This window comes from Pezoporus flaviventris, unplaced genomic scaffold, assembly GCF_033815535.1.
Source record: "Pezoporus flaviventris isolate CSIRO_AGI_PZ_B2104156 unplaced genomic scaffold, CSIRO_AGI_Pfla_v1 ptg000015l, whole genome shotgun sequence".
NCBI classification, from domain to species: Eukaryota; Metazoa; Chordata; class Aves; order Psittaciformes; family Psittacidae; genus Pezoporus; species Pezoporus flaviventris.
Genome location: NW_026892563.1, coordinates 44,645,810 through 44,658,664, shown reverse-complemented (window position 1 = coordinate 44,658,664; position 12,855 = coordinate 44,645,810). Strand labels below are relative to the sequence as shown.

Below are 12,855 nucleotides of genomic sequence, written 5' to 3'. Positions count from 1 at the left end.
GTTCCTTTCCATTTTTTGTTCTAAATAAAAATCTTCGCTGGTCTCAAGTATTCCAGATTTAGTTCTGTTTGGCTGACATCCATCCCTAGCTCGTTTGATCCTCACAATACCTGACAAACCTTTACAAGCGTCCATAGGCTAGTGGGCAACATAGATTTCTGAGCTTTCTTGCACTCTGGCTTGATTCCCAGATTCCCAATTGCTCTATTGTTTAATACTCATTTCTCTGCATAATTTTTCTTTGGCCTTTTTTTAAACAAAGTTTTTGTTTTGCTTTGTTTTGCTTCATTTTTCTTTTAGCTTGGGAGCTGATCTGCAGGTTGGGATGCCCTTGCTGTAACAGCAGATCAACTCTGCATTACACAGAGAATGGAAATCTTCAGTAAACCTAGGTATGAAGCACCTGGAAAAAAAGAGGATATCCATAGGGACCAGGAGACGTGCTATGGAGGGTCTGCTAAGACCCTCCAAGAGATGTTCAATCACTATATATGTGCTAGTTTTGAAAAGTCCTTAGTTGTGAAGGCTGGCAAATGCATAGATTTGCTCTACCTGAGTGGCTCAGTCCCTTTTTGGTAGATGGTGGTGAGGTGCTGGTGCTGGACAGACATGACCCTCTTTGGCAGAGAGACTGCTGTTCCAACCCACCCAGTTTGCTGTAATCAAGCAGGCCACCCCACGTTGCTCTAATATCTGTGTCCCCGAGCATTACAAAACAGAGACATGGGAGAAGACAGCAGGAGGAAATGCTTTCTCTTGTATTGACTATACAGCCATACCTTGCTGTCCCCCAAGGACAGCTCAATGGTGTGATGGTTAGGAATGTGATGGGTGACTGACCATTTTTCATGCAAGACTGTATTTCTGGTCATTTCCCCATTTTCCCATTGTTTAACCTTGACTGCTCTTGGTTTATCTGAGGAAAATGAGGATGGAGACAATGACAAGGTGAAGTGCAGAAAGAGCAAGAAAGTTCCCAGTGAAAAACATTGTTCAGTCACACATCTTTCAGGATGGTGATCCCAACAGCCACGCTGAAAACACAGCGTGTTCTGCAGCTGCACAGTCCTGATGCAGCTCCTCCTGCTCCTCTGTTCTTCACACTGATACCAACTGTCCCTCTATGCTTAAAACAGAAGCCTTAAGCACCTCCCCCTGGCCCAAGCTTCTGCTTTCAACTTCTTATAAGAAAAGTTGCTTTGCTATCTGGTAACTTGATCACTTCATAGAATCATAGAATAGTTAGTTCACATAGGAGAGTGATAGCCTGCATAGCAGGGGGACACAACTCTGAAACACCAGATAGAGAAGTAACAATTAGCCTAGTTCTGTAGCAAGAATCAACTGATAAGTGCATTAAATACAAGTTTCCTTACTGTTGGTCAGTCCTGTAGCCCTGCTTTTTATTTTTCAGCTTGCAGGAGCTGAATTCCTTCTTCCTCTGTAAGGTCAGGGATGGAGTTATTCAGCAATAATACTTCCGTACTGTTTAGCATCTATACAAGGAGGCTTGGTGCTGAGTACCTCATGAAAAATGGCAACTTCCCTCCAGCCTGACTTAAGCCAGAAAGCAATCAATATCCTATAGGATCAAGTCATTTTTGAGAAGGACTCACATTCTCTTAACACACTATGCTACAGCTCTCCCCACAAGGACATCATTAAATTTAACATCCTATACCTCAAAATGTGGCACAGGAGTAAGAAAGCTCGAACGCTCCTCAAGTGCCCATGAACTTCTGAAGACTAAACAGGAAGGCATTGCCATTGTTTAACTTGAACTGGTCCAGCAGGCAAAGAGCATACAACAAACTGGGTGTGTTGCCTTTCCACCAGAGGACAACTCTGAGCCCTGGTCCTGATGTCTAAGGAGACTGGGGACACATCTCATGCGGGCATCTTGTTTACAGGCAGGTGCTGGCTGGAGCAGTGAGAGTGAGTGAAAAGGAAGTGAGGGGAAGGGAGGTGAAAGGAAAGACATAGACAAGCCTCTTGGGTATGTACAGTGTGACAAAACCCCCTGAGTTTTCTCCTTCAGCCATTGTGCTCTGCTCTTAAATGAGCAGTCATTGTGTCAAACACCAGAGAAAGACAGAGCACCAGGGATGCAAACTTTACATGATATGACTTAGGTTAAGAACTGTCCATCCGTAACATACCCAGTGCTCGTCATCCTTCGTCTTTGATCTTTTCCACCTGGATAATGACAGCTTTCTTGCATCTTTTCACATGATATGCAATCCTTGCTCTCAGGATCCCAATTGGGCATAGGGAACCTGGGAGTTGCTCACATCTACCGATCCCTCTCCCCTCTCTCCTACTTTTTCCCCCTGAAAAAGCACACATTTCTTCTGCTACTTGCTTCCAAGTAGCAGTTCTTGGGGAAGTGTACTCATGGTGACTGAGAGACATGAGAAAGAGACCACTTCACTGACTTAAAGAAGGGGCTGTAAGAGACAGACCTTTTGGTCAGATTTTGTACTTTCTGGTAAAAGAATTTAGAGAGCAATGTTAAATTACAGTTGAAATAAAAATGATTATAAAGTAATACCTGTTTGCAGGATCCCTTTAGTTTAATAACAATAACCAAAATACCTGCAAAAGACAGCAAAAATACCTGGGGAAAAAGTGATCTGATTTACAGTTCAGTCTCACAGCATCCCTCGCCTCTAGTAGGGGACTGAAGCAGTATAGAATAGCTGGTATTACACCTGACAAAAAAAGGAAGGTGGGTTTTATGAGGCACAAAAAGGCTAAAATTTATAATCCACAGCATAGTTTGACAGCACTTAATAAACTCACAGACAAAGCGTGTGCTGGGATAATAAAGATGCTACAGAAATTGCCTGGTTTAGAAGCCAACGGCAATGGAGAATTTCTGCTTTTACAAATAAAACCAGAAAAATTCATAACAACGTGGAGCTGAACTGAAGAAATTAATAAAGCAAAGCCATTTCATAGAACATCGAAACAATGGGTACAGAGACCAGCTTGTGTAGAGGAAGCCCAGTGAAGCAATTCCAAATGAGTTCCCTGTAGCAAACTGAATGATGATGAAAGATGAAGATAAATTACAGTATCTATTGAGATCTATATTAGAGATGCCAAGAAGCTTTCTGGAGTCTGCACAATATTCTGGGAATTAAGAGGATACAAACAGGCAACAGCAGGACTATTTACTTGCACTGAAAATGACAGTCCTGTAATAAAGAAGATTGCTGGTTTAAGGACAGACTGGTGCTAAACTGCGCAGGCACACAGAAAACACACACTGCAGGTAAAGCAAAACTGACTCTGTAGGGAAACAAGGGAAAAAAACCCATCAGATTCATTAGTCCTGCTCTGAAAATGGTATAACATCTGTTTGGTTTTGAAGGGGATGATGTAATTTAGGTTTCTTTACAAGTGAAGAAGGTAATCTTTGGACAGAGTTTGACAATAGAAGTTGCTCTTTTGTTTTTCAGTGGACAAACCCCAAACTAAAACCCTACCAAACGTCACGGGAGAATGATCAGGAGCTACCTTGATATGAAAAATGGCACTAAAGTAAAATAATAAAGATGACATTCTCTTTCTCTCTTGTGTGCTGAGAAAACAGCAGTAACTCAGCCGTAGGCAGCAGATACTAAATCCCTGTGTTGTGAAACAAGGAGGTCACACATCTTTCCACTCCCATAGATTCAGCTGATTGCTACCCGTTTGAAGTGCAAGATGAGAAAAGGCAACTGCTAGGGCTTGAAGTGGCAAATGCACTTGAATAGAAAGCTTATCTGCAGATTTTTATCTAAATTCCTGTCATCTTTGCCTATTAACCTTCTGTCATTTCCTCTTGATTTTTGAATCCACTCTGGCTCACTCCAGCTCACTCCCTTTGTCTTTCCTTAGCAATTTCTACTGGCTGTTTGCTCTGAAAAAATGCCCTTTCTCACCCTTCTATGACTGAGCTCGTGCTTCTGGACTTTGTCCTGTTTCTCTCTTCTTCCATCCCCTTTCACTGTATGGCTCTGCTATCAGATGCTGGATCTGACCGGTGCCAAGCACGTACAGACATCTGCTACTGCTCATTTCAGTTGCAGAGGGGAGATGCAACCAGAGAAAGATCATTGCAGGCATTACCATGTCCCTGCCTAGCCAGCTGACTTCAGAGCGTAGTTTTCTCGCCCCTATCCTGCCGTCTCCCTCTATTAATTCCATTGCCAGTTGCTCACAGGCACATGGCTACTCCTCAGCCCTAGCCAGCTTCAGAGTCCATTTATGTCTATTAAAGTCGATGCAGTCTTCCCCCAGCTCAAGCAGACAGGGTGGGATGTTTCTGGGGGGACTACCTAGGTGGCCCAAATGAAAGAGGGCCATCTGGACAAGATACAAAGCTGTATAAAGAGGAGGTTAACCTACGTAATTCTGCTTTCCTCTTTCTCTGCATGTTACAAGGAGGACCAAGCCAGCCTTTCCTTCTCCTGTATTTTTATCAGGATGTAATTTGCCTTTAAGGACTGTTTTCCTCTCCTTCATAAACCAGAAAGATTTTGCGCTGATGAGACAAGTCTCTAGTAGGACTCAACCTCTCATTTCTCCACCTTAGAGGAAAGAACTCACCAAATTCTTGCTAACTCAAGCATAGGACTAAGGAAAACAGAAGTCATTGCTACCCTCTATGGCATTTTAACCATGGCATACACAGTAAAGCATGTGGGAATATACACACAATTCCTTAATTATTCTCTCATTGGAAACACCGATGAAGCCCTGGCGCAGGTTCCTTAGGTCACGGTCACATTCCGTGTGTGCCTGCTACTATATTCCCACAAACAATGGATGGCTTGGGTTTGCCTACGGGCTTAAAACTGAACAGAAGGCAGCGACCATTTAATAACACCTCTATAGAAGCCTATTATGTCCGCTTTAGTTCTGTACTACTGCTTCACTATTCCTGACGTGGAGATTATGAGCATAGCACAAAGATACATGTCCTGGTGATGAGATAAGCAATTGTGCTTATCTTAGTTGTGCACAGTCTAGCTTAGGCTTTTATTTTTGTCATTAAACTAAGCCTTTACAGATGTGCTTTTGTGGGTATCGTTAGCTACACATGCTACGGTGCACTGGTATCTATAAATAACCAGCAGACCGTGCATAATGAAATAACAAGTCTTATGCTTCCCACAGAACCATCGGTAGTGCGTTTGTTTTCATTTTAATGATTATGGGAAGTGCTCTGAGATAACGGCTTTACATTTGCTATTTGGAGTTCAAAGACTTAACACAATAAGGGCCCACTCCTGAAGCCGTTATTCTTATCCAGGTTTCTAGTTGCAGAAGGAATGCATCCTCCTTTGCCAGGAGGATCATAGAATAGTTAGGGTTGGAAAAGACCTTAAGATCATTTAGTTCCAAACCTCCTGCCATGGGCCTTGCACTAGACCATGTCACCCAAGGCTCTGTCCAACCTGGCCTTGAACACTGCCAGGGATGGAGCATTCACAGCTTCCCTGGGCAACCCATTCCAGTGCTTCACCACCCTCACAGTAAAGAACTTCTTCCTTATATCCAATCTAAACTTCCCCTGTTTCACTTTGAACCCATCACCCCTTGTCCTGTCACTACAGTCCCTAATGCAGAGTCCCTCTCTGGCATCCTTGTAGTCCTCTTCAGATACTGGAAGGAAAAGTCTGGAATACTCTACTTTTGTAGCTATTGCAGATTCACTGATACTCCTGAACTCGGGGCTGTCAAGAGCTGGGGCTGCGCCTTGCCTTGTGGGCATCAGGGAACTGCAAGCAGGAGTAACAACCTCTGACTGAGGACAGAGAGGCAGTGCAATGACTATTAACTATTAGTTTCGAGTGGTCTTATTAGAAATGAAAGAGTCCTCTCATCCAAGCAAAATCTGAGAGGCCAATGAAACGTTCTGGCTCCAACTGGTGACAAATAAAGAGATTAAAAATAAAGACAATAAAAGAAAATAAAGAATAATATAATAATAAATAATAATATATGTATAATAAAAGAAAAATAATAAAAGAAATAATAAAAGAAAAGAGAAAAAAATAAATCCCTGACCTTTTGTGTGCTGATAATCTGGGGGGGAAGAGTGTGTGTGTGGGGACCCCGGTAGTTTAATTGTATAAAAAGTTATAATTCTTGGTTTAGAACTTAGAATTCTAATTATTTAGAATTAGTTTAGAACTTAGATTTCTATAATTCTTGGTTTAGAAGTCCTCAAAATATTTACATTAAGGGCAATATCTCCGATTTAGCCCCCACCCCAGTGACATTTTGATGCCGCAGGCTGTTTTCATGAAGGATTGCAGCTTAGGCAAACTGGATTTGGCAGTTAATAATATTACATAGAGATCCTTAAACAACTCTAAGTCTCAGCCTCCTATTTTCATCTACCTGCACAACCCAGCTATCTGGAAGATCTTTGGATATTAAAGCATTTTTTTTTCCTTCCCCCACCCCATCTCACCCAAGAATAAAATCCACTGAGTTAAGCATTCTGGAAAAGGGAAAAGCGAGCCAATAGAGGGACACATCCGTAAACATTTAACGTAAAGGAGAGGCGGTCTTCCCTAATTAAATACCACGGTTTTGATTGGAGATGTCCTTCTTGGTGCCTGAAGTCTTCCCCAAACCAAGCAGACACTGAGCAACGTGCATCTCCTAGTGGCTCCAGTTAGGAAGGCAGGGGTCTGTTGCAATTACTAAAGAGCGCAGCAGTATTTCTGTCTTGTGATCCCTGTCCAAGTGCTTTTCTGTGCCAGTGGAGAGGCGGAGAAACACCCCAGGGGGCCAGAAGCCATTGCCAGACTCTCCTCCCTCTTCCTGCATCTGAGCAAATGACCACGTTCATTCCCGCATGTTGTTTCTGTCCAAGTATCAGCTCCGTTTCCGATGGACAATGAAACTTGCTAAGATTTTAACTAGGTTTTCAACAGTTTCTCTCCACAGCTTGCATTTCAGTTCCATGAGGGCTTCAATTAGCTCACAAAGAAGGGATGAGACACTATTTCTTCCTTCTACTCTTTGAATATTTATTTCCATCTTGTCATCCTTGTGCTTTAGTTTTGTTATTTTTATGTTTTCTTTGTTTGCTTTACATTTCACTTATTTCAAGCCTCTCCTGGAAAGCTGGTATCTACTTATTTTATTCCTACCTCTTCCTGTTTTTTGACTTCACTTTTTCTACTGTGTTTCTTGCCTCTTTCTATTTATCTTTTAGAAGAAGGAACACGGTCTGATTTCTGATCTATGCACTAATTCAAATCTACCTTCCTTCCACTACTCCGCTTTAAAAGTTGGGGGATATTCCAAGGGATGAGGAGGGAAGTAAACCAGCTGTATCACTCTTTCACAAACTTTCCAAATAAGAATAAAAATGGTGACAATAAAACAAATATTAAACCAAAAGATTCATTCTAACTGTCCAAACCAGCAGAAATAAGAAAGGGGGGGGGAAGTATTCCCACTTATCTACTGCTTCCTATTTAGTATCATTATGCCAAAGTCCTCTACTGTTCATGCTAATGCATACATTTCACGATGACAAACAGTCCAAGAAAATGCCTTACCTGATTCATATCAAAGACGTGAAACACCCGCTCAATATACATGTTTGCTTGGGGGTTCATATTGTGTAAACCCAGTATTTTCTTGAACTCATGGAGAGTAATTTGCCCAGAGGGGCATTGCTTCATAAACCTCTGGTACCACTGACTGTTCTCTATTGCAGCAAAATCATCAGCTGATTCCCCAGCACCCATAGCACCGTCTGCCCTTCGTCTCTGTCCACGCTGCACTGTTTGCTGTTGAGTAGAGCTCTAGCGTTCCCTGGCTCACCTCCAACTACAAATCAACCACAAACCAGGAGCTGGAAAACTACCACAAACCCCATAAAGATCCCTGCAGATCTGGATTAGGTAAAAATAGAAGCTGCATGGGATCATCCTTCATGATCTGTTTGAACATAGGCAGGCTTGTCAATACGGGGGTCCTTCTCTCTGGCTGGGGTTACCTGGACATGTGCTCAACCTGCAGAATTCTGCTGGCTCTCTTGAAGACAAAACATGATATTTGTGCTCATGTTGCGTAAGATCACGTGTCAGGTTTGCAGCTTTGGTACTTTTGCTAGCTTACAATGCTTTGCACCTAAAACTGCAGTGGCTGAGATGACTTTGAATGCTTGCTATGCTGTAAAATGGTTTTGCTGTGCTTTATTTGGAGACCTTTGCACTCAGCCTCTTGGAAACAGGGAGGATCATAAATCCTGCAAGATACTGGTGATGTGTATGGTGACTCTGGTGTGTGCCAGTAAGCGTTCACCCAGGTCAAGGAAGATTATAAACGGACCATAACATTAGCATTGAAAAAGAGATGTTCTGGTAATCTCTCACAGGAAACATCAGGATATATAAATACAAAACCTGGTGAAATTCACCCACCAGAAACTGAAGAAAGAATATAAATCAGGGCTACTGAGATTTCGGAAGTGAAGGCAGACTCTTCATGACTCTCAATTCAAAGTACATGCTTTGAATTTGACTTAACATCCTGTCTAAATCCAGCATGTGCTAAATACTTTTCAAATCATCTTAAGGTAAAAAGAACTAGGAACATGTCCCCTTATGTATATGATGCTGAAACAGTAAGAGCGTGGGGAGCCACTAAAAGTAATCATGTTGCGTCATTTGCATAATCTACTTAACAGACACTTTCTGTTCACACAGTCTCAGTGATGGGTTTTCAGCTAATAAAGTGATAGGAAATTGAACACTTTAAAGCATGGCACATTCAATGCCATAGGAACTGGAGACAGAGAGGCACCTTCAGCAGTTTCAGGTGCAGGGAGAAGCTTGCATCACACCAAAGTCTGGTGTTTGCTTGGAATCTCACTTCCTAAATGCCAAATACATGCAGCAAGAGATTAGATCCCAAATTCTTTTCTAGTAATGTGAAAGATCTGGTAGTGATTTTTACCATCATGGCAGCAGGCAAAGTTTGATCCTCTTAACAGAAGAAAAATAACATATAAATGTCAGAAAAAAACCCCATAATCCTAACCTGAGATTTTCAACTTTGAAATATAATTATATATTATAATATATAATTATATATTGCAATGGGCAAGACTGAACCGTAATGACTGAATGCATCTCTGAATGTTATGCCCCTTCAGAACTTTGTGTAGTTTCTTTCACAAACCCATAAAACCCCTGCTTATTCTATTAAGAAAGAGTTTCTGCCAACCAAATTAGGTAGGTTGTTACTCCACTGAAGTGTAAGGGAGGGAAGAAAGACTTGATTCATCTAACTTGCAGAGAGCTGAGTCATCTTGAAAAAGATCCTCTAGGTCTGCTAGGCATGGAAAGGAGTCAGAGCTGGATTTCCGTGTTAAGATCAGGATCCAGAAGACAAATGCTTTTTGATTGTGCTACACATAAGTCATGCTCCTGTTAGAGAGGTGTCAAGGTAGTCAGAGTGATCAAGAACATTATGAAGATACTGGTACCAAGAAAGCCAGTGCTAAGACATAAAAGTCCCAAATGTGTTACTCTTGACAAGCTGGTATGCCAACAGCTCATTCTTCTTCTTATATAGATCTGTTTCCTAATCCAGCCTGAAGCCCTATAGACTGACTTCACAGGAAACATACATTACAGCACATAACCATACACATCATCTCAACCTAAACAGACGTGCTGTGATTTCTCACTGGGGAAGCTTATGAGATCCTGACATGTGGCTTGAGAGGTCAAGGGCCTTGGTTGCCACAGGCTTTTCGGTGAGGCTCTCAAGACTTTCAACAAGGTAAGAGGAAAATAAAACTGAGCTCAAGCCTTTCTAGAAGCTATATGTTGAATCATCTTAATCTTGTAGTTATCATGTTGTCATTCCATTAAAAATTATACTGTTGCTAGTTCATCAAAAATAGATTTGGGGGGGAGGGATGTTATTAAGAAGGAAAAGGTAAAATAGTCAGGTAAAACATTCTGGTTCACTTGATTTATTTCTCTTAAGTGTTTAAGCATTTCTAGCCACTAAATGATACAAATAGACTGGACAAGGACAAAAACTTGCCAGGCTTTTATCTGGGAGTAGATGCCACATTCTTCATATTATTTCCAGCTGCAAAAGGACGCAGACTATACAGTCTCATGTATATAACTGTTCTAAATGTGCCATTCCAGTTCTGCCTTCTAAATATCTTTTCCTGTGCTATTGCTGCAAGAGCTCAATTGAGAAAGTACGCAATAAAATCCATGCCTCAGATTGCAGTAGCTAACGAAGGGCTGTTGCAACATCTTGCAGAATTGGAAATTAATACCAAATCTTTAGTGGGAGCTCATTATTAAATAAGGAGGTTATAAGCCTAGCCTAAGCAGTTTGATAGTGGATTTTATGAAGCCCAGAAGGCCAAATTGTTGTTTAATGTCATTAAAATGGGGGTGTGGGGAGGTGTGTTGGGGGTAGAGTTCCAAACGGATAAAACATCTATTTCTGTCTAACATGGAACATTAATTAAACAAGCTCTTCAGGGAATAGCAAAATAAAAGCCTACATTTATATAGACTCTGTCTTTCGTTCCCTAAATCACCGCAGCCTGGCAGCCCAGCTCCACCCTGTATCCTCACCAGGAGGAAAGGAAACAAGTGCCTGATTCTTTTGCCAGCTAGCTGTTGCCTTAATGGATGAAAGCTGAATTCTGTATGAGTAGGTCATTCATTCTGGGTGCGTCCATGCTACCCAGCTGCCAATTTTGTATGAAAACTGTAGGCTGGAGTAGGCTGGAACGCCTACTCTTTCCAATTTCATTCACATATGCCAATTGATTAAAAAGTTATGGGGAAACAGGAGAAAGGGGTCAGAGATGGGTGCACAGGACTATGTAACAGTCAAACTCTGATGCATGTATAACCTGGCAAGCTTTAGGCATACGTCTTGATATTCATCAGGTAATTGAGCAAGCTACTCCCTGGGTGCTAAGCTATTTGCAGTGGGAGGGAGGCCCTGCAATTGGTAACCTGTAAAAAAACAACCGACAAAATCTCATCCTGCTTCCCCCTGCTCTTCCTCTGCCACCCAAAAAAAGAAACCCAAAGCTAACCCCCAAAACCCCTAAACAACACTCAAACCCCCTCAAAAGCTCCCCACCTTTTTGGCTTGGAGTTCTTTCCCTGCTTAGACAGGTTCCAGGTTTACCTAAAGCTTGTCTTCATACAGAATGACTAGCTACATTTACTACCTCTTTTTCCTTACAGAAAGGTACTCTTAAATAACTTAGACATAGCAAAGCTCTCTCACAACTGTAACAGGTTGGATTGTAATGCTTGAATTGTATAAAAAGCAAATGTCAGCATCTATATGCACATTCTCAGTGCTCCAAGTAATTTAAACACGTGAAGTAAACTGTTAAGAGTTTTGATTTCATGTAGTATTACAAAGACTGCAAATAGTAGAGAAAGCTGAATGGGGTAAGATGGTAAAGAGCAGCTGTGCCCTGTTTGTGCCCAAGTTATTCTGCACTCTTTGCCTGTACTGGATGAACCATTTACTGCATACAATAGATATTTTCAAATACATAGACCAATAGCAGCAGTAGTGGCAAGTTCTCCTAGGCATTTCTGTTGGCATAAAGCTATCTGAAGGATACTTTATCTCCTCTTTCCACACCCTCATGTGTCTCATGGCAAACACTCAGTTTCCTTATGCCTGTGGTTACTGGTGTGCTGTCATCTTGACAGAAGCCTGATTTTCCAAAAGCAATTCTTTCACATTCCAGTTTTCTGGAAAATAACTGAAATCAGCTGCAGGTTCAATACTTGACAGTATTTGTCTAAAATAAATTTTGGATCTATTTCCAAATGTTTTCCAATAGCACATTAAAGCTACCCTGAAAAAGCTCTTAGATAGGCTCAGACCCTGTCCATGCGCGTCACGCAAGCAAGTTGGCATTGGTAAAGCTTTACTGGGGAACACAATACATCAATTTATTAATTGAAAAGGACACGTTAAGTTAACCATTCCTGTTGGTCCATTTCCATGTTTATGGACTAGAAATTTGCTCATCATCTGTAATTAGCACGTTTACTGAGTTAGGTGATACTACTTAATCGAATTCCAGTATATTTAACCGCCTGGTAATTGGCAGGGGGTGGAAAAGAGCATGCAAAGAGCCCGGTTTTAGAAGAACAGGACTTGAAGTTCATGTAAAAAAAGAATTATGTAATATAAAAGATATAAAGATACATATAAAGATATATATAAGTATATAAAGAATTAAATAATACCAAAAAGCCAAGATGAACTGGGGGTGGGAGCGTGCGTGTGGAAGTAGGCATAACAAGAGAACTGTGTAACAAAGGTACTGACTCTGGGAATTCTTAGTCTTTTGGGCACCATACAATTTCTGGAACGTATATAATTCATTTCATAACAAAGAACAGAAAGGCCATTTCTGGAAATTGAAACTGCCTGGAGTAGTCCTGGCTACAATTACGACCAGTTTTAACCTGCCACTAAAGTCGTTCATGTAATGTAATAACACCTTTTCCATTTCAGCTCTGAATTTACTGAGATCAGGGTTGTAGGTAGAGAACACTAATGCTGCTTTCTTTTTTTGTCTTTTTCTTAGTAAGTTTTTATACCATGAGGAGACCACCTACTCTATTATCTAGAAGCAGACTTTGATTTTGTAGTATTGACAATTCAGCCTAAACCTGATATCAGTCAAGGACAAACACTTCCATAGGAATTACAGATGATTCTCAGAAAGTCCCATTTTAGCTTAAGGGAAAAATAACAAGGCACAGTCTTCTGGATAAGTCTCATGGCTAGAGGAGACCTCTATGAACACTG

General features: G+C 41.3%; 1 protein-coding gene across 3 annotated transcripts in view; it reads right to left on the bottom strand.

The window, feature by feature from the left end:
* Positions 1 to 12,855, bottom strand: part of GUCA1C (guanylate cyclase activator 1C) — a 45,256-nt gene that overhangs the window by 19,801 nt on the left and 12,600 nt on the right. Inside the window, exon 1 of one of the 3 annotated variants that reach the window (XM_061454379.1) lies at positions 7,572 to 7,793. The exons of the other annotated variants lie outside the window; for them this stretch is intronic. Coding sequence (XP_061310363.1) covers positions 7,572 to 7,763 — 192 coding nt within the window. The 5' untranslated portion in view covers positions 7,764 to 7,793. Of the gene's footprint in view, positions 1 to 7,571; positions 7,794 to 12,855 lie in introns of those variants that run through there. 3 annotated transcript variants of the gene reach the window in all.